The sequence below is a fragment of the Theobroma cacao genome, chromosome 10 (assembly GCF_000208745.1).
Source record: "Theobroma cacao cultivar B97-61/B2 chromosome 10, Criollo_cocoa_genome_V2, whole genome shotgun sequence".
NCBI lineage: Eukaryota > Viridiplantae > Streptophyta > Magnoliopsida > Malvales > Malvaceae > Theobroma > Theobroma cacao.
The window spans coordinates 740,293-763,162 of record NC_030859.1 but is presented as its reverse complement, the minus strand read 5'-3'; the positions used below and the strand labels follow the sequence as shown (position 1 = coordinate 763,162).

At 34.1% G+C, this 22,870-nt stretch overlaps 3 protein-coding genes across 3 annotated transcripts; 2 read left to right on the top strand and 1 right to left on the bottom strand.

Moving 5' to 3' along the window:
* On the top strand, positions 258 to 4,771 carry LOC18585845 (PHD finger protein ALFIN-LIKE 2). Its single transcript, XM_007008892.2, has 5 exons — positions 258 to 602; positions 693 to 725; positions 1,414 to 1,636; positions 3,785 to 3,905; positions 4,035 to 4,771. The coding sequence occupies exons 1-5, from the start codon at positions 515 to 517 to the stop codon at positions 4,281 to 4,283; spliced, it is 714 nt and encodes a 237-aa protein (XP_007008954.2). The 5' UTR covers positions 258 to 514; the 3' UTR covers positions 4,284 to 4,771.
* On the bottom strand, positions 7,496 to 10,409 carry LOC18585844 (leucoanthocyanidin dioxygenase). The gene is made up of 3 exons (XM_018128646.1): positions 9,628 to 10,409; positions 8,998 to 9,328; positions 7,496 to 8,060 (listed from the first exon to the last, which is right to left on the bottom strand). Exons 1-3 carry the CDS (start codon positions 10,125 to 10,127, stop codon positions 7,812 to 7,814), a joined length of 1,080 nt encoding a protein of 359 aa, XP_017984135.1. The 5' UTR covers positions 10,128 to 10,409; the 3' UTR covers positions 7,496 to 7,811.
* Positions 19,518 to 22,690, top strand: LOC18585843 (zinc finger CCCH domain-containing protein 29). Its single transcript, XM_018129311.1, has 2 exons — positions 19,518 to 19,733; positions 20,175 to 22,690. Exon 2 carries the CDS (start codon positions 20,188 to 20,190, stop codon positions 22,255 to 22,257), a length of 2,070 nt encoding a protein of 689 aa, XP_017984800.1. The 5' UTR covers positions 19,518 to 19,733; positions 20,175 to 20,187; the 3' UTR covers positions 22,258 to 22,690.

The following is a 22,870-nucleotide window of genomic DNA, read 5'->3' as shown; positions in this document are numbered from 1 at the left end:
GAAATAGAAGTATAAATATTTATAAAAATCGAAATAAAAGGTTAGAGATTTATTTGGATAATGGTGTACAGGTTAAAGATTTTTTTTATGTAATAAACTAACAGTAAAGCGAAAATTCCGAAATGGCCCAAATTTATTGTCTTAATGTCCAAACAGACCCTGTTACTTTTGTTTGGGCCAAATCAAAACCAGACAGGATCTCGTTGTCTTCGCTTAGGCCCGGTTTAAGTTCCATGAAAATCCGCTAAATCCACGCTTCGGATTTCTGTTTCCCTGACAACCAAACCGACAAATCTCCTTTCCCTTCTTCCTTTTATCGTCTGTGTTTTGTCTGTTTCGGGACACCCTGAGCTTCATAAACTCTTTGTTTTGTATTTGGAAACCATCGATTTCTCCCCCAAAAAAAAAAAAAAACCTCTCTGTAAATAGCAAAACCGATCCATTTCCGAAGCAAAAACACTCTCTTTACATTTACAATTATACATATTTATTTGGAAAAAAAAAAAGGAAAGAAATGGCTTCTTCTAGTCCTTGCACTGTCGAAGAGATCTTCAAAGACTATAGCGCGCGACGCTCCGCTCTCGTTCGGGCACTCACTTACGGTAATTTTCTCTTTCTGTAAACCCTAGTTTCCATTCTTTCAATTCGTTGTTGTATTCGGTTTGTTTATGTTTTGTTGTGGTTTGGATCAGATGTAGATGATTTCTACTCGCAATGCGATCCAGGTCAGTTTCGGGTTCTTTTTTTTTCTTGTTATTTCTATTTATGTTTGTTTGCTGAGAAAGTTGACGGGAAAATGGAGATGGAGATGGAAATTCTGTTTGCGTGTGATGCATTTAATTTGGAGTGAGCTTAAGTAGTCTCGTGGTGATTGAATCGATCCGGATTGATTTTGAAAATTGGAGCTGAGTTTCTGTTTTTGCTTAGATTCTTTTCTTGCTTTGCATGCAAATTTCCTTAATCGTTTCAAAGGTTTCTGCTTTCTTATTGGCCATTGGATTTGTGATCTTTAATTTGACTTTTTTTTTAAGGAAAATGCAAATGAGTTGCATTTTAGGAGTGTAAAAAAGGAGGTTATTTGTGTGGTTGCTTGAGGAAGTTGATGGAAATGAGAGAGGAAAATGTTATTTGAGTATTGTATTTACTTTGTTGTAGGCCTTTGAATTGTCGTTTTTGTGTCAGCCGTTCAATTTAGATTGGAATGTATTGTTGTATTTGAGGTCACTTATGTTTGGATACAGAGAAGAGAGGGAAATTTTATTCATATGTAATACAATTTTCTTTTCTTTTCATTTTTTTCCTGCATTTTCTCAGATACCAAATTGAGGATTATGTGCTAGTTCTGCTTTTTATAGGCTGACGTTGATTACAGCTTTTAGTTTTTATTAAGTATTTGATTTTGTTGTCGCTCAGATAAGGAGAATTTGTGTTTGTATGGACACCCAAATGAGTCATGGGAGGTAGCTTTACCAGCAGAGGAAGTTCCACCGGAGCTCCCTGAGCCTGCCTTGGGTATAAATTTTGCAAGAGATGGGATGAATCGTAAAGACTGGCTTTCACTGGTTGCTGTGCATAGTGATTGTTGGTTGCTCTCCATAGCTTTCTATTTTGGAGCTCGACTTAATCGCAACGAGAGGTACATTGTTCTTGCATCTATCTTTTCTCAACTTGAATTGCAAATTGTTTTTTATGTTATTTTTTGTGTTGATATTGTGCTTGTGAACTGTGCTCCTGTTCTCTTGCACTGAAGAATTATTTATCTTATTCATAGTGGTATATGAATGTCAATGACTTGACATAAAAGAATTATGAAAAGGAAGCTGGTGTGGGGTTGAAATTTGAAAAATTAACCATTAGTATACTGATGTTGATGTTGAATACTTGCTATGTATTGGCCACTCTTAGAAGCAATGTTCCCTTAGTTGGTGGAATTTATTCTATCAAGGTCATTACTTTTGATTATTTTGTTACGTTGCTTATAATGATTTTGTCTTTAACTAGGCAAATGAAGTGGGGCTACAATGATGAAGCATGTAAACTGGAATATTAGAATTTATCAGCTTCTTTTTTATTGGATATAAATCCCTGAATTTGTGGTTTCTGTGTGCTTTCTTATGCCCTATTACCTGCCTGTATGGACTTCGTATTTTAGTTTTTAAATTGGTAGATCTGTTGATTCTCTTTTGTTCCCTTGATATTTTGAATTTGTAAAATCCTATACTGTATAACTGCATGAAGACATGAATATTGTTTTTAGGTGGTTTATGTTAAATGAAATTTAGATTGTTGATATTCAGGGTTTTTTAATGTTCTGTTAGGATTGAGGGAGAGTGCAATACTGATTTGTACTTGAGGTGAGAGCGAAACAATCCAGAACAAATTTCAGTTGGATGGGGAGTGAATGGATGATCTCAGCTTGGGATTGAGAGGTTTATGACCTTTTACAGTAACCTATGCATTTCCAAATTCCACCACCAAAGTAATGCTAAATACCTTACTCCTACCTTTTGCCTGTTCTCTTTACTTCAATCTGGAGTCATCCACTCCTCCGTTAATGGATTATAAGGTGCGAATCTGGAGACTAATACCTTTTATCCTCAAACTCAAGGATCCTTTAGGGAAAGACCAGTGTCTCCTTTGTAGATCTGATACTAGTATCATTTTTTGGGAGGCCACTTTGAACATCCTTTCCTAATTAAGCTCTGAATGCTTCCCCACTTCAATAATTGCCACATGCTATAAGTAGTAATTTAATGGAATTTAGAAGCTTAGCACTTAAATGCTTGATGTTACTTAACATTCACTGTGCCATATTTGTAGTTTGTGGCAGGATAGGAGTTCTAGCTTTGAATTGGGTCAAGATACCTATACTAAGAATGTCTTGGTGCCTTTTTTTCTCGGTTCTCCCCTTTGCTAGTTTTGGCTTATTGAGTTCAAGATTGTAGGCATTGCTTCGCTACCAAATTTAATACTCCTCCCAATGATAAAAGAAAAAAGCAAGAGAGATTTTTTTCTTAACTAGAACTTGAAATTCATAATGAGCCTCTTCTAACATCCCTGCCCCTCCTCCCTCTTTCTTTTTCTCCATTCTATTTGTGGCCAAGGCAACAGCATAATGGAATTCACAAGTTAACAAACTTAAAGCTAACTCTGAATGGGCTATTAAGCTGACCCAAAGATTTTTACTAATACAGGATCACCCCTGCCCCTTCTTCCCGCACAGTTTCATAAATATCACAAAAGGCCTGGTGGCATAGAATATTGATCGAAGAGACATGTAGCAACTCTTTCAATCGTAGCTGTTTTATTATATATTGCAGTAAATGATATAAATGCTAATGTAGATAAAGGCCAGGTTCAACCAGTGCTTTGCATCTTTAATGATACATACTTGAGAATCCTGTTTTCACCCTTTGGGCCTTAATAAATTGGTAATCCTGTGTTTCTGCTTGTGCTGGACAACCTTGACATGCGCAATATTTTAACAAGCATGCATATTTTTACCTGGAGGATTGCTTTCTTGTGCACATGCGCATTTTGGTTGTAGAATACAAGTTGATGCCCCTTTTCCAATGTTATTTTATTTTCACTTTTTCCTTTTGGAAAAGTGGTCACATAGGTCAGATCTTAAGGGACCCAGCACCAGCTACTGCACTGTTAGTTACTATGATGTCAAACTTCTGCATTATCTCACTGTCTCTCTCTCTCTTATTCTTCTCTTGTTTTCCTGAATTTTTTTGTGATAGGAGTATAAATCATGAGTTTTGTGCCTTTCACTCAACAGGAAGCGCTTATTTAGCATGATAAATGATCTTCCCACCGTCTTTGAAGTTGTAACTGGAAGGAAGCCTGTGAAAGACAAGCCTATGGTGGAGAGCGCCAGCAAATCACGAAACAGCGCAAAGGTGAATTTACTAGCCCTCCATCCATGAGAATGACAAAAGCAATTCAAACTGTTAAAATTTGAACCTTGTATCATCATTGCCCTTTTACTTTTTTGGTTTTGTATTTATAATCTTTCTTTTGCCTTTCAGAGGTCAATTGATGGACAGCCAAGGAGCAATCCTAAGTTAGCTGATGAAAGTTACGAGGATGATGAAGAAGAGCAGGGTGATACCTTTTGTGGGAGCTGTGGGGGAGGTTACAATTCTGATGAGTTTTGGATTGGTTGTGACATGTGTGAACGGTGGTACCATGGAAAGTGTGTGAAAATTACACCAGCAAAAGCAGAAACGATTAAGTTTTACAAATGTCCTTCATGCCAAAAAAAGGCAAGGCAGTAGCAGCCAACGGAGAGACTAACCTGATCGGTTTTGTTCACTGATGTTGTTGTAAAGCAGCTATAGTGAATGCATAATTCTGTTGGTACTGCAAAAATCCTTTCTTATATTGCAAGCCAATTACTTTGGTTCTTTTAGGTACATGAAAATGACATGTAGTGGCATACCAATGGACACTTGCATAGGCTTTGTGTAGATTAATACTTTCTTAACTTACTTTCATGTTCGGCAGCGGTGAATGCAGTCTTCCGAGTTTTCAAATTTCAGAATCGAGAGGATACTTAGTCACTCTCTTAAGTCCTTATGGCTGATCAGGTACCTCGATGGATTCAGTTTTTTATGTTCGAGAAACATCTATCCTGTTCAGTTAATACCTTTTCTGTATCACTTATCGAAAATTTGCAAGGGACATTGAGTATTTCCCTTAAGATCATGTGATTTATGCTTTTCTGTCATGGCATCGAATTCACAGGTTGTTCTTCTCTTATTTTTCGACTGCCCTTGTTATTTGAAGGTTGAAACCAAATTCCTTGGATGAAGAATACCATCATCCACTATATGGTGGATTCTTGTTTTACTTTACTGGTATTTGTCTTCAAGTCCTTTAACATGATTTTCAAATGCCTCAGGTGGGAGAGCTGCCAAAGCAATAGTAGTAGCTGTTTTGACATTGTTAAAAGATGCCCATAGAATCACCTGATGTCAGCAATGATGCAATAATTTGTTATTATATTCACAACCCAAAATTTAAAGCTAAGGAGCCATATCCATGGTCGGTTTCCCTAGTGGTCCTATTGCAGCGAATAAAAGATGTGCTGAGTAAGAACCCACACGTTCTTAGCCAAACACAAAAGTACATCCAAACATTTTATCACGTGAGGGGCAGATCCGAGACATCACATTTGAACATTTAATTTAATAATAAATAAACGTATATATCTTTATATTTAAAAAAATGTCGAAATTGGAATTACATTTATGTCGATATTTATTTTTGAAATTTATATTATTCATACTTAATATTATAATTTCTATTATTCACTTGAAATTCAAACATTTGAAATAAAGAATATTAGTTGCGTAAATGCTAAGTGAATTTTTTTATTTTAAAAATAAATAAATAAAATAAAATAAAAGTAGAGAACGAGCTGAATTTGTTTATGCACGTGGGTGTTGACAAGGGTCCGTTTGTGCTGGCTGACATAAACTTGTTTCCAAACAGAGAGCATTTGGCCCACCTAGAGCCTAAAGGCTAAGAAACCTTCATTATTACGACAACGAAAGCTTTTCTCCTCCAACCGGCCACTGCCTTTGTCTTCCTTGCTTATTATGCTCTTCAATTTCAACTACAAACTCAGTGTTCCATGGTCAATATGTCAAAAGATTTTTTTTCCCTTTACCCAAAAGGTCATGGAATTGAGATCCTTATTTTACCAAAATCTTGATTTATTTTCATTATTTTATTTTTTCATCTGTTTTAATTATTAATTTGATTTTATTTCAGTTTTAACTGTGAATGTTTAAGCGTACAAAAATTTCAGATTTGAATTCAAATTTTAAAATGTAAAAATTAAAAAATATTATATTTTTTAATATAACTCAATTTAAAAATTACGTCCGAAATCGAATTATTTTAATTCTTAAACCAAATTAAGTTATAGAATCTTGGATCGTGAGGGAAATCTTTTTCTTGTCTACACGAGTCCCTGTCTGAAAACTGAAACCCCCCAAACATTATTAACATCTGGTCTCAAAGCCTTGGAAGTTATATATATATATATATATATATGCAGTTACGATTTTCAATTGACATGGACATGGACATTGGCAAATGGAAGCAATCATGCTACTTTCCTTGTCTGTTTTCCATTTGATCGTAAATTCAGAAAATTCAGACATTGAAACAACAGTTCCCAACCCTTGATTCAAAACCAGTGGTCTGGTTTTTGAAGCAAAGATTGACATGTCTTTTTCCCTCTCCTTATTGCAGTGACAAGTCCAATGTATGTCACCAACTCTTCATGTCCACCGAATGTTGCCTTCATCAAATCAATTATTAATTAAACAACCATTCAAACCAGCTAAGCTATATCCAGATGATGTAAACCCCAAACTATTTTTCAACTTAAAATACCCAAAAAAATTAATTAAAAAATTCGAACTTACTACGAACTCCCTTCGACTATGGGGAATATTATACCTTTTTTTTTTCTTATTAATAAGCATGTGATTTTTTGTAGAATTAAATTAATATGACTATGAGGGGGAAAACCTTATTGTATAGTTGACATTGTTGAATTCTAATCAATAGTTGTTAAATCGATTAATAGAAAATTAACACCTAATCCATCATGATTTGGACTAAAACAAAGATGACTAATTTGTTTAATTAATGTACTATATATTTTTTTTTAATTTTAGTGGGAGATAAAGTTATACCTTACGCTATGAATAGGAAATGAGTGAAAAGTGGCTTTAAAACCTTAATTACATTTGAACAAAAGGCAAAACCTTTTTAGAGTCCAAGGTTACTAAACAACTATGACCAACGGTGTGGTTATAATCATATAATGCACTTTATATTATATTGTAATAATTTTTTTTTGAAAGAATTTGTCATATTTTTAACTAAATAAATGTTGGGTTTCTTTTTTTTTTTAAGATGAAGAGACAAGTAATTGGTAGCTAGTAAGTAGCTCTCCATTGAAAAAGAAAAAATCCAATTTCCTTTTTATGTTGAGACAAAATGTGCTTATCCGAAATATTTCACGTATATAATTCATACTTAATTTAATGATTATTATCATTCAAATGAAAAGTCGAAAAACTTAAATCAACACTTCCGTTTTTATCTAGACTTGTTAATATCGACATATTTAAAGCGTGATAATCACGTGTTTTTAGATTATTTTAAGCATATTATCAATCATGACATTATAATGAAAAAAACTTTGATACTATATAATATCAGATAAGAATATAGGAAGAATTTTTGTTGTATCTTCAACAAAAATTTTTACCTATTTGATTTTGAAAATCTTACACATTCATTTTTCAATATTAATCAAAATTAAACAGGTATGTATATAGATTGAAATGATAATCGTTTTTTATAAAACAGATATTTGTAATAGTTGAAGATATTATATAGTATTACGTTGATTTCAATGAAAAGGAAAGAAATCGGTAAATGAGAATACTAGGCCTTTAATTATTTTATAGGTTTAACTTTCAATTGAAAACGTGCAATACTGTTAAGGAATGTGACAATTTCTTTTTCCTTAATCAACGGGGAAAGTAATTCCAAATTCCTAATCAATTTCAGGTCCCTGGAAAAAGTTTTCCCAACACCCCCATCAAATAAACAGTGCCGTAAGAGAAAATCATTCTATTTTTACTTTTCCTATTCTTTCTTTTCCATTTTTTTTTTGTTTTTCTTTTCCTCCTTGTATTATAAGATTTACAGCTTAAGAAGAAAGGAATTGTTTTCCCATGTGATTTTAATTACAGTGAATGAAAATATAGTCTCAATCATCTTGGAGACTTTCGAGATTCCACTTGGGATTTGCCTTTGGGACCCCTTAATCTGATGAAAAGTCTGTATTCATCAAATGTCATGGGTGAATACAGTGCAGGATTGTCTGCTGAAACCAGCTCTTCCACCGGTTTGATGGGTATGTCACTCTTTGGATTGTAAAAGAAGGCCAATGATACCCTTTCCATGGCTGAATTCACTATCACTCTATGCTCAACACTCTTGTAATTTGCATTGCTTAGAACCTGAATCAAATATAAAACCAAAACCAATCAACAATAGATCAAGCAAATTCATTGTATAAACAAAAGCAAAGCCGACCAAAAATTTCATATTTTTACGTTTCGTGATGTTAAAGTAACGTTGTGAAGTTGTTTTTGGATAATATTATGTTTGAAAATCATATAATCAATGAATTTTATTTACACAATAAATTGAAATCGATATTTTAGGATTTTTCAACTTTTTATCATGTGATATACGCGAGTACAAAAGTAGAAACCACCCTATGATGAAAGGTCAAAAAAGATTTTTTAAGTGTTTATATATAAAAAAAAAAAAGGGTAAGAAAGTGAAAAAAACAAAGGTGCCAATGTATATCAATGTGGCTTAGTTTATTACTAATGACAAAAGCTTGATCATACAGATAGAGCAAAAGGTGGAAAACTCCTGTTGGGTGCCAAGACCAATGTCATTGTCAATCTAAGCTTAGTTTTTCCATTTTGAATTGTCCATAACATTATTCATTGCTTAAACAATTGGGCGTTGTGGAAAGTGACAAGAGGAAAATGGCTAAAGAAACAATAGTGAGATCTAATAGTTCTCTAACACGTAGACATAGGGAGATCGAACATCTTTCCAACACTGAATTGAAACAACATTATGTGATGATTCAAAGTGTTGTCATCCCAAATACCCTTATCTTCATAACCTTAAAATCATCATGTTTATCCACTTTGACTGTCTTTAATAAGAGAAAAAAATCAAAGGAAATCTGAAAAGAAATTTTGGGTTTTATGAGGAAGGAATAATAACATGCTTCTTGATATGTTTTTTGACCAAAGTTGAATGGTGTATGTGTGTGGCTCATTAGTCCATCAAAGCATGACCCCTCCACGTGCCAATGGTTTTATCATGAATAATCCAGAGAGAGAGAGAGAGAGAGAGAGAGAAAAGTGTCACCTGAATTTGATCGCCGATGTTTACTATGAAGGCATGCTTGGCAGGCTTGACGGTGATCCACTTGCCATCTTTCCGGACCTGAAGGCCGGGGACTTCATGGTCCGGTAAGAGAAGGGTCAAGCCACCAGGGTCCGAGTGGGATGATAAACCAAGGGCCAGATCAGGCTGTGGACACTTTGGATAAAAGTTCACCCTTAGGCATGCCCCAAAATTTTCCCCACCAAATTCATTCTGTAGATGGTCCTCTCTCAACCCAAGGTTCATCGACAGAACCTTCATTATTCTCCCACATAACTTCACCACTTCCTTCCCATACTCATCAATTACTTCTCTACATTATTATTCAATCTAATTAGGCTACAGTAGAGTCCAAATTTATGGTTGATGGAATAAGAATATATAAATAAATAATAATAATTTTGAGAAAGCGGGCAAATTAAGGTATGGGACATTGTAGACAGTTGACTAAAGAAGTGACAAATCAACATGCTGACATGCATGACAAATTAGCATAGTACAACCGTTGAATAAGCCAAATCAAAAACTCGTACAGCATCCAAAATCTAACCAGATGCTACAGTGAAGAAAACAGTCAAAAAGAATCTAAGAGAACTTTCATTGTAATTTTACCTGCAGGAATCAGGAGAGGCAGGCCATTTTTTATAGTCCTTGAGAGTTAATGGAAGATAGTGAAGAAAGTAGTAATCACTCCAATCAAGAATGGCTCCTTTCTCGATTCCTAACCTGCTACCATAACCTTCGTAAGTCTTGGGGGAGTTGGCATAAGCTTGCTTAATCTCCATAGGCAAATGGAAAAAGCTACGCCAGGTTTCTCTTGCTTGGTCCATTAACACAGGGCTAACCCCATGGTTCACGACCTGGAAGAATCCCCACTCTCGACAGGCCAAAGAAATTAGGTCCAGAGTGGTGGCAGGGAGGTTGCAGGCTTCGTCCCCTGATAAGCCTGTGAGGTCAATTATCGGAATATTAGCATCACAGTCTTCAGGGTCTATGAAGGAAGGCCTATCGGGGGCTGGCTTGATGTATCTTTCTGGAATGATTGGTAGGCCACTTTCGGATAAAGATTGGACTCGGATGATTGGTTCAGGCCAGTCTTGTACAGTGTTCATGATGAAGGGAAAAAAAAAAAACTTTGAAGTCTGTCCAGTAGGTGTAGCTTCTCCCAGGTTGATCCTGTATGATTAAAAAACAGGGAAGGAGAGAAACCAAAAGCAAAAGTACTATGAAACAAGGCAAAGTCTCTAAAGACTTTCAAAACAACGAATTGAGAGAGAGGGAGAGAGGGAGAGAGAGATGAGCTTGAGAGGGGGGGATTGAGGGAGTGGTAGTTAAAAGGGGGTATGGGGAGAAGAGTCCGGAAAGTGGAACAGAATTGAAATTGACATGGAAGAGAGAACGTGAAAGAAATGGGGTTTTATCTTTTCTTTTCTTTTTTTCTTTTTTTTTATAAANCTGATTATACAAATTCTCAAGAGCCATGACCCCATGAGAACGACTGTGCTCCCATTTCGGCGCCGTGATCAACTTGAATCTGCCCCCACATGCACATTTGTTTTTCCCTTTTCATCATATCCCTATCTAAATTATTCAGCAAAAAATGTGGCTAAAGACCCTAAAGGCTAGTAATAGCTGATTAATCACATCATTAATGCTCTAATTAATCTTTCAAATCCGGGTTCCTGTCTTGTAAAATTGATCGAATAATAGAATCTGAATACTTCACGAGATATTTTCTCAATGCAATCCACAAATTTTCGTCAAGTTTATTATTTATTGAAGTTGAAATACAATAACATAATTTAACATTATAACTCATGCTATATAACGACAAATTTGACCAGAGTTATCCCACTCACTAATCACAATTACTTTGAACTTTTGTAGATAGTGCTGATATGCATCATGGTTTTTGTTATGGAAGGTTGAATCCCTCCAATTATTGATATTGCGGCTGATAACTTGGCCTCACATATGAAAGAAACGAGTTGTACGATCCCTATAAATAATATGTGAAAATCACTGCATCTGGAAGCCTGGCTATCAAGGCTTCCATGAGAGAGAGAGAGAGCAAGAGAGACCTCATGTTTCACAAAAGTCACTCAAAATCGTCTGCAACTTGAGGCACATGCTGTTGCTAGCTGGCTAAACAGGGGACCCCGAAAGAAAAAGGTGAATGCAACGAAAGATGCTGTGGGGAAACGTTTTTGATTTCCTTTTTGAACATTTTTAGTTGGACTCAGAATCCTGTACTTAGCATAGGATCACCTGATCGGATTCCGACTTCAATTTAAACCATTTAAGTTAAGACATAAACAGACAATAAATAGATAGATAAATAATACATATATTTCTTTCAGAAAGATAAAGATTGACTGGTGAATGCAGGCTATTGAAGAGAGTTTGCAATTGATCAAATAATTGTTCCCCCCTCACTTTCATTGAAGGAGAGAGCTCCACATCACCAAATTTTAATTAATTTATTAATTGAAAATGTGCGTAATCGATTATTTATCATATTATTAATTATTAATTAACAAAAGATAACTACCTATACGTTTAATTTAATGCAAAAAAAAATATTCCTTAGCTTAAAAGTGATCCAAAACAAGGTAGTAGTTAGGTTATTTAATACTGTATAAGTTTGAATTAATTCCCAGCTTATTTCTATGCAATTTCTTTATACGAAGCATTGGATACTCCCTAGGCTCACACAGAAGAAAACAAGCCCCAAAGTGGCCACAAAAGGATGGGAATCTTTAGAAATTTAGACAAATATTCCAAGGTTTTCATTCATGTGAATAGCATTGTCTTAATTTAATTGGTTTATGGTTGATTCTTTAATTTTTTTTTTTTTGGTGTAGAAAAGACCCGAGTCTTAAATTTTGCCTTAAAAAAGAAAAGGTTATAGAAACATATTTAGAAAAAAAATATCTTGTCGGTTTTGACATAACTCAAGTGATTGAGATGAGAGGAGTGAAGATTTACGTAGACATATCATATGTTCAAATCTTTAATTAGCAATGGCACTATCCTCTTTTCTATTTGAACTTAATCTTTTTTCATAATTGAGTCTACTACTATATATATATATATATATATATATATATATATACTATATATATATATTATAATGAAGATACGATCAGATTTTAATGATGTAAAAGAGATCAAAATGAGAGGATTATTTTTTATTTTGTAATTAACGTAGCACATATAACTTCTATACAATCACTTGTGAAAAGGAGAAAATAAGATATCGAACTAATCTATTTCTTATAATCTTAAAATGCTATTAATTTTTTTTAAAAAAAAGAACCTCATATTTTCAACTTGTTTGCTGTTTAAAGCTGCAAAGATCATGACATCTTGCTTTGGTTAATTAATTTCTATTGTCTCCATACCTAGAAAAGAGAAAGAAAGGGTCTTTTCCAGTTCAATTGCAAGAGTACAAGCTTCATAATCTTATAGAAATTTGCTAGTCTAATAGTAGACATGGGGGATATTCTCAAACAACTGGCTTTTCACCCTCTTAAACACTTTCTTCAATAAGATATGGCAAAGCCAAAAGCATCATGGTATTTTCTATATATAGCATGTTTCTATAATCAGAAAGGATCTCCTTTCCTTATCCTAATTTATATTTAACCTTTGAAAGAGATCACTAGCTACCTCACCATCTTGCATTCTTGCTTAATTATGATTTATGAAAGAGTACATATGGAGAAGCTGATGGTGGGACCATGGTTTAGCTCATCCACTTCTTGTTCTCACACGTGTACGAATCGTAGAAGATGATCATCTGTTTGGGTGCAGACAGATCTTTTTATTGATCAAAAAATTAATATAATTAATAAATTTAAAACAAATTAGAAGAGCAAATCATATGTATAATTACATAACAAACAATTGACAAAGCACTTCTTGTTGAATAAAACAGTTGTGCTTATTTTTGTTTCCCACTCAAGACAGAACTTTCTCATCACATCTAACATGCATTGTTTCAAAGCTTACCTTTGCATGCAAAGAGAACAGCTTGGGCTCATTCAAGGGTGGGAGTGTGGTTAGCTTTCTAATGTCAAAAAAACCCTGAAGGATTCGATGAACCTATGCCTTGTTCAAAGCTTTACTCATCAAACCACACACCACATGTGAAAGTTGACAACACTTTCCAATTAAATTCAAGCCACCACCCTCCATATCTAACGAAACAGCAGTGGTAATTCATCACCACATCATAAAATCTTTAATTCTGTGCTATAGTCAATGAGGCTGTGATCCAATGATATATAAAAGCTCTGCTTTCAATTATCCAAAAAGGAAAAAGTTCGGGTTTTTTTCCGGGAGAGACGCCTTAACTTTTAGAATTTAAGATATTAATTTAAAGATTTTATATTTAAATACTAAAATGGACAGATTTATCATTTACGAAACCACTCCTCCCGTGTAGTCTATATCACACATCTACCCCAACATATATAAAAGCTTAAACGTTTTATATGTTTTGGTTAATTAAACAAATAATTACTCAATATCAAGTGTGACTGTCTCCAAATTTCATCATGAATGAAATATATTTTGATATCAATACATATATATACATACATACATACATATATATATAATGCACCAACCAACCACATTAATTAACTAGCTAGGAATTGGATATTAGTAGTTATATATCATTGTCAATTGTCATGCAGGGTATATAATTGAAATAATTTTGGCACGTGAAGTCAGCTTTGCAGGTTACTTAAAAGATTATTCTCAGAAGCAGAGAGGCCAAATGCATTGCACTTAATTTGTTTCGCCTGCCTCAGCCACTCAAAGCCACGCAACGTGCAAAAGAAAATTTTTTAATATCCCATCTAATCAAATAGCATTGACAAAGGATGCTGTCTCTACACATAGTTCAAGTGGAATTAGTAAAGAAAGAATAAAGGTGTTCTAAAAAAAATATACTAATAATTCGATTTTGAAACTCAAATTTGAAAATTTCGTAAGTTAATTTATAAGATAAGATGAAAGGGTTTACATTTTCGTTATACATATAGTCGCCAAGCAAGTTGAAATGGTCGGATTCTTAGATTTACACGTTACAACACATATATTTTAAAATTAAGTAGATTTTTATATTAAAAAAAACTATTTGAGTTCAAATTTAATGCTATTACACACCCACATTAATTTTAATTGTAATATGTCTAACCCTTGCTTTATTATATCTATGAAAATGATAAAAAAGAAAAGAAAAATAGTTGATTTTAGTTAAAGAATGCATGGGTTAATAATAATACATTTTCCTTTTTCCTTAAACATTATCAAATTATCATATCATATCATTGAACTTGACATATATAAAGTGATAATAATACTCTAATTAAAGGATCTAATCGTTTGTTTGATATAATTAAATTTTGATTAGATATAACTTTGGTTAGTTTAAGATTCTCCTCCATAGAGATCTTCAAAGATGCCAACTTGAAATTGTTCAAGCCAATCAATCTAGTCATGGGGTCATGGCTCTATTCTGAAAGTGTAACTTCAACTAGCTCATCCATGATTTCATAGCTACATCATTCTTCTTTTCCCTTCTAAAATTTACAAGCAATATAGCCATAGCTAGTTTTATCCTGGAAAGAACATAAAAATTAAGTTGCCAATATGGGTTTTCCACGAGTAAAACTTCTAGAAATATTGACTTGTGATTGACAAATGGGGACTAATCTTACCTCGTGAACAATTAAATTATTGGAAACACAATCATGGGAATTCATGATGAATTCAAGGACTTCATCTTCATCTCATGAATAGATGATAAGTTCAAGACTAACAATGTTATTGTTCTTAACTTACATATCTTATATTCAAAAATGTCGGTAAACGCAATTGATATCTCTAATTTCTTAAGTTTAATTTATTATTTTAAGTCATGTCGAAGTCAAATGCATGCAGCATCATAAAAATCTATATATAATAATACAAAATTTGACTCTTACTCGTTTAATATGTATAATTTAAATAATATCTCACGATATTCAAAACACACGCATTTTTTCGTACATGATATATATATTAATTTTTTTTTAATAATACACATTATAATGAGATTAATTATTTATTTATATGATTCAAATGTCACACGTACGATTTGGTACAAAATGTGTATGATATCATTTTCTCTTGTGACAATGACAAATGTGTGTGGGGTTTTTGTTTATTATTATTATTATTTTCTTTTCATTTTTTGTGAGTGTAGATGACAACTTGATGAACTTAACCTAACAAATACAGACAAGTTGCTCTTTGGTTTTCATTATAGTTATCGTTGTCGACAACGTTTGACAAATACATTAGCTTGAGAATGAAATTTGTTCCTGCTGGACGACAGACACAAAAATTTTCTTCAAGTGGAAATTTAACCAAGACGAAATCCAGTTGGATACGTCTTATTGCACGTGTTAAAACTGTTTACAATTATTGGACAATTTTGTTTGATGAAAAGACTAAATCAAATCAAATGATAGGCAATTTTAGTCTAAATATTAGGATAAGATGGACAAGCTCTCGTGCTTTGCCTGCCACTTTGCAATTATGATATACAAAAAAAGAGTATTTGGGTAAAATAGATGATGGATTTAGACCTAGTGAGCTCAGCCTGTACACTTATACAGATTTGATTCAATGATAAATATATATATATATATAAAGTTGAGTTCAAATATCTTTTCTTGTAAAATCATAAATCAAATATATCGAAATAGTGTAAGTCGGTAACATTTTTATCTAAGAGAGATTGAAGAGGGTACCTTTTAGTTATCGAACTAGATGATCCAACTTCAATTGACAATGAATTGAAACCTAAGACAACCTCATATTTGATTGATCCTGAATAACCGAAACACATGAACAGAAAATATAAATTATTAACAAGTGACAAGTTGAAAGTGCAGCAATACAGCTTGATTCATGATAATATGATGATTAATCGATATACCTAAAAGTTTAAGTTGATAGATCAAATTCAAAATAAAATAAAAATGTCTTAATAATGTAATCTTTGTAAACTTACTATCCGAACTCATATCAAATCTGAATATAGAGTATTCATACTTTATATAATCTGGTCAGATATGTGGTTAAAAGCCATCCCTACACCTTTGTTTTCAAGAGTAAATATATGATGTGATTGATTATTTTTCTCCTAGTATTGCAAGAGTGACAATGGGTTGGAGGCCCGAACACGAAATGGACTGAACCAAATCAGGCTCAGGGTGGGTTTACCAGAAGTTGAAGGTCAGGATCAGCCCAAAGATCTTAGTCCAGGCTAGGCCCAATCTCAGCCTGGAAATATGCTTAAGAATTCTAGTGAATTTTTCTCTATTTTTTTCTACAAAAAGGGTTCCCTTTTGGATTTGGGAATTTTCTATATGAAAAAGGAGAAATTAATCATTTCACATGTAATGCCATCACATTGAAAAAAAATCAAAACTAAATTTATTAGACAAAAAGACTCAATGATGAGTTGTACCCTTAAAAGAATTGAACCAATTTTTCCAAGCCTTATTTTCCAAGCTGTCCCACGTAATTAAATTCTATATATTGACTAGACCTTTGATTTTGTGCAAAACTATTAACCCATTTTTAATATATATTCGTTTGTTTTAAAATATATAATCCGATATAGACGTTCGGATCGAACATTTTAAATATTCACATGTATCAATCATATATAAATCGATACAAACATTCGAATTGAAACATTTCAAACTCTAATAACAAAGCATCTAATTTCTCTTTCGAAGACATGAAATTTAATTGAGCAAACAAATTCTTATGATAATCCAATGATTCTATGCAATTAAAGAATGTTGGGTACATGTAGTACAGTATTTAATTTGAGATAACAGAAAAAGATAGGGAAGGCAACCTAAGAAATCATTCTAGACGGCTATAATCAAATCTTGTTTTGCTTTAGGTACAGCTTAGACTGCTCCATGACCTGTCTTTCAATGACAACTAATTGTTTTAAAATTGGATTAGGATACCAAACACCCCCTAATTCATGCTTGACTGCTATCATCTGTCGTCTTATTCTTTTCATTCTTTCTAAAAGGAAGTCTCTATAAACCATGTAAACCTAATTTAAGGTTCATCATGAATCTCAATCTTTTGACACATAATTCAATATCTTTTTAATCGATAATTCAAAATTACTCGTTATAATCTCGTAACGACTCATTTTTGATTTAGAAGTTATTATTTTCTTTTGAAAATATTGTAATTTATGATTTTCGATTTTATTTTCGAAACGTCGATATATCTAAAAATATATAGTTTTTCAGTATTATCAATGGAAAACATTAGGAATTAGAGTCAAACAATCAATCTCCCATGGCTGCCCCCAAAAATATTTGATCTCAATCATCATATCTACCATATGATAATAATAATAATAATAAAAATTTTTGCAAGCTCATGCTTTGGAATCTAAACAGTAACATGATCCAAGAAAACCTGAAAACCTGTGTAGTCACATGAAAGAAAATTTATTTTAAAGTCAAAGCCCTTTGGCCAAAGAGTCAGCATTTTAGTTGTGCCATAGAAGAAAAATCAAACATCAATAAATTATTAAATTAACAACCCAATTGTAATAAAAAAAATACGATAACTGGATGCTTATAAGTTAAAGTAATATTAATAAATATTAATTTATATTTGATATATTGTCAATATAAAATATTTAAATAATGTTATATTAAGTGTTTAAAAATAAATAAATAAAATATTTTAATTTCACGTGAAACAATTAAAAGATCTCAAAAAACTTATATAAGTGTTGAAAATTATACACTTTATTAGTAAATATGAGATCGTGTCTTATCAAGTTAATTTATTTAAAAAAAATTAAAAAATAATTTTAAGATAAAATAATATTAAAATAAATCTTATTTAAATTGAACAATGACCTCATAATAAAGTGATATCACAACGAATTTGATTTAAACTCTATGATAATAGTTATTAACAAGACTATGATATTTGATTAGATAATAATTTAAAAAATAAATAAATAATGGTTAATGGTGAGAGAGAAGAAAAAAGGTGAGTGTGTCCAAACAGTGGAAGTGGAAGGCTGAGTCAGGGGCATATCCTGTCACCCACCTAAATGGAAGGGAAACGCGTAAAAGGGTGGCTCACACTGACTTGGTTACAGCTTGGAGTCTCTCTCTCACTCGTTCTAGCCTTTGGTCCACCACCCCAACCCACTTGTGCGGATATATTCCATTTCTGACCTACTCGCACCCCCCGGCGAGTGCTTGTCACTTCTCTTTGAATTATTGCTATTATTATTATTTTGACATTTTTATTGTCCTTTTTAGCTTTATGATTTTATTTTCTATGTATTAAAGTGAGCTAATTTAATGGTTTCAATGGGTTCCTTTGTCAATTTATTCTAGAAGAATATGAAAGGAGGGTGAAGCTTGACTATATTGTTTGTTAATTTGTTTTTATATATCATCATTATTCGGGTTTAGAAAAGCAAGAAAATTGTCTAAATTATTTGCTTTTTGCTTTTATCAAAGGGATACGAAGCTTACTTATTAATATTTTATGAAAAATAATCAAAAATTCTTTTATCCTTAAAACTAGAAAAGTCTTTGATTTTTTTATTAATATAATAAACTAATGCTTATAAATCTTATATACCCGAAATTTAAAAATTTTTCTTATCTAAGCTACATACGTAGAGTTAATTTTTTTTACATCGAATTATATAATTATAATTTTTTATTAAAAAAAAATAATCTTTATAATCTTACGATCAAAATTCCTTATTCAATGTTTTATGATAAAATTGGATTTTAATTTGTCGTTCTTTCTCTTATTGTTTTAAAAGATTATCAAGAAAGTGAAACTTATCGTTATTTTAAAAAATTAATTTTTTTTATTATTAAAATCCAATGAGCCTTGATTTCTTGATTATATCGTAAGATTTTGTCTTTACAATCTTAGGATGAAATTTCATTATTCAAGTTAAGTAGATTCTTTAAAATTCGAAAATTAAAAAAATATATAATGATTAAAATCAAATGGTGTATAATATTACTAATTTGTTTTCTTTATATCTATATATTTTGTGTGTCAAAGAGCATGACAAGCAACAATACGACAGTAGAAAAAAAAAAAAAGANCATGACAAGACAACAATACGACAGTAAGAAAAAAAAAGAAAAGAAGAGAGAGAGAGAGAGAGAGATGGGAGAGATAGTTTAAAGCGCGTGAGCTAAAAGCCAAAGCCTCTGACGCACACGTGATGGCCGACCAGTTTGGAGTTTCGAACTTGATGATATGGCTTTCATTTGCATTTGCATTTCATTACAAATTTCAGTTTCATTTGTTCTTACTTGTTAGTAAGCAAGAACCAAGAATGGGACCCTCTCTCCCTCCTCTCTCTTTCTCTGATCAGAGAGGAGTTAAAGCCTTGCCTTTGAAGTTTTGACTTTGACCATAACAGAAAGAGAGGGGAAGAAAAGTCACACTTTCCTCCCTTCTTCCTCTCCAAAACCGGAACGCCCATACTTAAAAGGCCATCAACTTGCTCTCCTTTCACCTCAAACAATTTCTCTCCATACCCAAACTCTCCTCCCCAGGTTTCAAAGAACACCAATTTATCTTCCTTTCTCTTTGTTTTCTTCATCAGAGACTGCTTATAGGTAAAAAGACTTGAACTTGGTGTTTGCTTGCTCTAGTTTTCATTTTTTATTTTCTTTTTCTTTTTGTTGGGTGTCTGGTTTTTGGGTCAAAAGTTGTGAAATTTTGGGTCTTTGGGTTTTACTTCCTGCTTAGAAATTTTGAGAGGAAGAAGTCTTAATAAAGACCGAGTCTTTGGTTTAGAACATAGCTTCTGTTTCTGTATGTTATATTTAAATTTATGCACTTTTTTGGAATTGAGGTGTATGTAACAGAAATTTCTAAATTTGGTTTTTAGGGTAATTAGTTTTTGTTTAGATTTTCAGTTTTGGAGTTGGGTTGTTTTGCTATCAGCTCCTAGGAAATGAATCTTTGTTTCTTTTTCCTTTGAATGTTTTGTTCTTAATTGAATTTTTTATATGGAGTGAGAAAACTGAATTCTTGTTGCTGTGTTGATTATGCAGGGCTTGTTGGGGGATGTGCAGTGGTTCAAAGAGTGAACTTGTTCCCTCAAGTATCATCATGGAAGGTGAATTGCATGAGCCTAAAGCTGGTGCTGCTTTGTGTAAATGTTCTGTTTTGCTTGAATTGGCTGCCTCTGATGATCTAGTAGCCTTCAAAAGTGAAGTAGAAGAGAAAGGTTTGGATCTTGGCGAGGCAAGCTTCTGGTATGGTAGAAGAATAGGGTCAAGAAAGATGGGGTTTGAGGAGAGGACACCCCTGACAATCGCTGCCATGTTTGGTAGCGTTGACGTTTTGAAATACATCATCGGGAGTGGCAAGATTGATGTGAATAGAGCTTGTGGTACTGATGGGGTCACTGCCCTTCATTGTGCTGTTGCTGGTGGTGCAAATTCTTCCGCAAAGATTGTCAAGCTCTTGCTTGATGCATCTGCTGATGCTAATTGTGTCGATGCTAATGGGAACAAACCTGTTGATCTGATTGTGCCAGCTTTGAAGTCTTTGAGTACTTCCAGAAGGAAGGTGATTGAGTTGTTACTGAAAGGTGATGATATCGTTGGTGTTAGTGATCATGTTCTTAACCCGGAAGAAGAAGTGTCTGAACAGACAGTTCTGCCTCAGTTGTTGAAAGAAGGGCCTGAGAAGAAAGAATATCCTGTTGATGTATCACTGCCTGATATAAACAACGGGGTATATGGAACTGATGAGTTCAGGATGTATACCTTTAAGGTGAAGCCTTGCTCTAGGGCATACTCCCATGATTGGACTGAGTGCCCTTTTGTTCATCCTGGTGAGAATGCAAGGAGGAGAGACCCAAGGAAGTACCCTTATAGCTGTGTGCCCTGCCCAGAGTTCCGAAAGGGGGCATGCCCTAAGGTTGATGCTTGTGAGTATGCCCATGGTGTGTTTGAATCCTGGCTTCATCCTGCCCAGTACCGGACTAGGCTGTGCAAAGATGAAATCGGCTGCACGCGCAAAGTCTGTTTCTTTGCTCACAAACCTGAAGAATTGCGCCCTGTGTATGCTTCCACAGGTTCAGCCATGCCATCACCAAGGTCTGCCGCGGTCAATGCCGTGGACATGGCAACTTTGAGCCCTCTAGCACTTGGTTCATCATCCTTGCCATTGCCTTCCACTTCGACACCGCCCATGTCTCCTTTGGCTGCCTCCTCCTCTCCAAAGGCTGGAGGCTTGTGGCAGAACAAAATCAACCTCACCCCACCTGTGTTGCAGCTACCAGGTAGCCGCTTGAAGACTGCTTTCAGTGCCAGAGATTTGGATTTGGAAATGGAATTACTTGGGCTAGAAAACCATGCTAGCCAATTGCAGCAGCAACAGTTGATGGATGAGATATCTAGCCTCTCCTCCCCATCATGCTGGAGTAAGGAATACAGTCGGCTTGGGGATTTGAAGCCTACTAACCTTGATGATGCTTTTGGATCCCTTGATCCTTCCCTGCTGTCTCCATTGAAGGGACTGTCAGTAAATTCTGCTACACCATCCCAGTTGCAATCTCCAACCGGGCTTCAAATTCGCCAAAACTTGCACCAACTCCGTGCAAGCTACCCAACAAACGTTTCATCCTCTCCAGTGAGGAAGCCCTCAGCCTTTGGGTTTGACTCATCTGCTGCGGTGGCAGCGGCAGTAATGAATTCGAGGTCTTCTGCGTTTGCAAAACGGAGCCAGAGTTTTGTAGACCGTGGAGCATTGACCACTCGTGCTGGACTTACTGCACCTGCTAATTCCGCAACTATGATGTTTTCAAATATTTCTGATTGGAGCTCCCCTGATGGGAAATTGGATTGGGGCATTCAAGGAGATGAGCTGAACAAGCTTAGGAAGTCTGCTTCCTTTGGGTTCCGGAACAACAACCCTGCTACAACAGCATCAATAGACATGATGCCGTCCAACTTTGATGAGCCAGATGTTTCTTGGGTTAATACCCTTGTGAAAGATGTTACTCCTGTGGGAGGTGGGTTGCAGCAGCAGCAGCAGCGATACAGTGGTCTTGGTAAAGGTGTTCGAGAAACGCTTCCACCATGGGTGGAGCAAATGTACATAGAACAGGAGCAGATGGTGGCATAAGAAAAGATCCGTTTGCTCATGGCTTTATTCTAACTTATTGGATATTCTTCGATTCTTAATAGTAGCTGATAGAGCTGTAGTTGGTGGTAGAAGGTGAAAGGTAATATATCTTCAGACCAATCAAGAAAGAAGCAAAACGTATTTGGGCAGGAAGATTTTAAGTCACTGCTCATGTTAGAATTAGGAGAAAAGAAGGTCCAAGCAACAAAGAGAGATTTATTGATTTATTTCATATTCTTAATTCTTTTTCTTTTCCCTTCTGGGATTGTTTTCTATGTTTCTAGTAAAGAGAAGCTGTGGGGATCAATGACAGAGAAAAGTATCAAGTTTCCTATTTTCTCTGATCTTCCAACATGTACTGCATTCAATGACTCGTTGTAATTTGTCTTTGATGTGATACATTTATTGTGTATTGATACTTAAATTTTTCTTCTGTTAAATCTCCAGCATGTGATTATGTGTTTCCCTTTTAGGAAACAATCTTTGCAAGCTCTCAAAGATTGAACATGGCAGCTTGTTTCGAATTTCCTTTTAAAGCCGAACCAGAGCTCAAACCTTCCATTGTTGGTTCATGGAAACCAAATCCACTCCAACACCATTACTAGACTACATC

What these genes read in the sequence shown, in the direction of transcription:
- LOC18585844 (XM_018128646.1), bottom strand. Translation starts at nt 10,127, where the DNA reads ATGAACACTGTACAAGACTGGCCTGAACCAATCATCCGAGTCCAATCT. An exon ending in GCCTCTCCTGATTCCTGCAG is followed by an intron (nt 9,329 to 9,627) that starts GTAAAATTACAA and finishes ATAATAATGTAG; the next exon opens with AGAAGTAATTGATGAGTATG. An exon ending in ACATCGGCGATCAAATTCAG is followed by an intron (nt 8,061 to 8,997) that starts GTGACACTTTTC and finishes TATTTGATTCAG; the next exon opens with GTTCTAAGCAATGCAAATTA.
- LOC18585843 (XM_018129311.1), top strand. Translation starts at nt 20,188, where the DNA reads ATGTGCAGTGGTTCAAAGAGTGAACTTGTTCCCTCAAGTATCATCATG.
- LOC18585845 (XM_007008892.2), top strand. Translation starts at nt 515, where the DNA reads ATGGCTTCTTCTAGTCCTTGCACTGTCGAAGAGATCTTCAAAGACTAT. An exon ending in CTACTCGCAATGCGATCCAG is followed by an intron (nt 726 to 1,413) that starts GTCAGTTTCGGG and finishes GTTGTCGCTCAG; the next exon opens with ATAAGGAGAATTTGTGTTTG. An exon ending in CGACTTAATCGCAACGAGAG is followed by an intron (nt 1,637 to 3,784) that starts GTACATTGTTCT and finishes TTCACTCAACAG; the next exon opens with GAAGCGCTTATTTAGCATGA.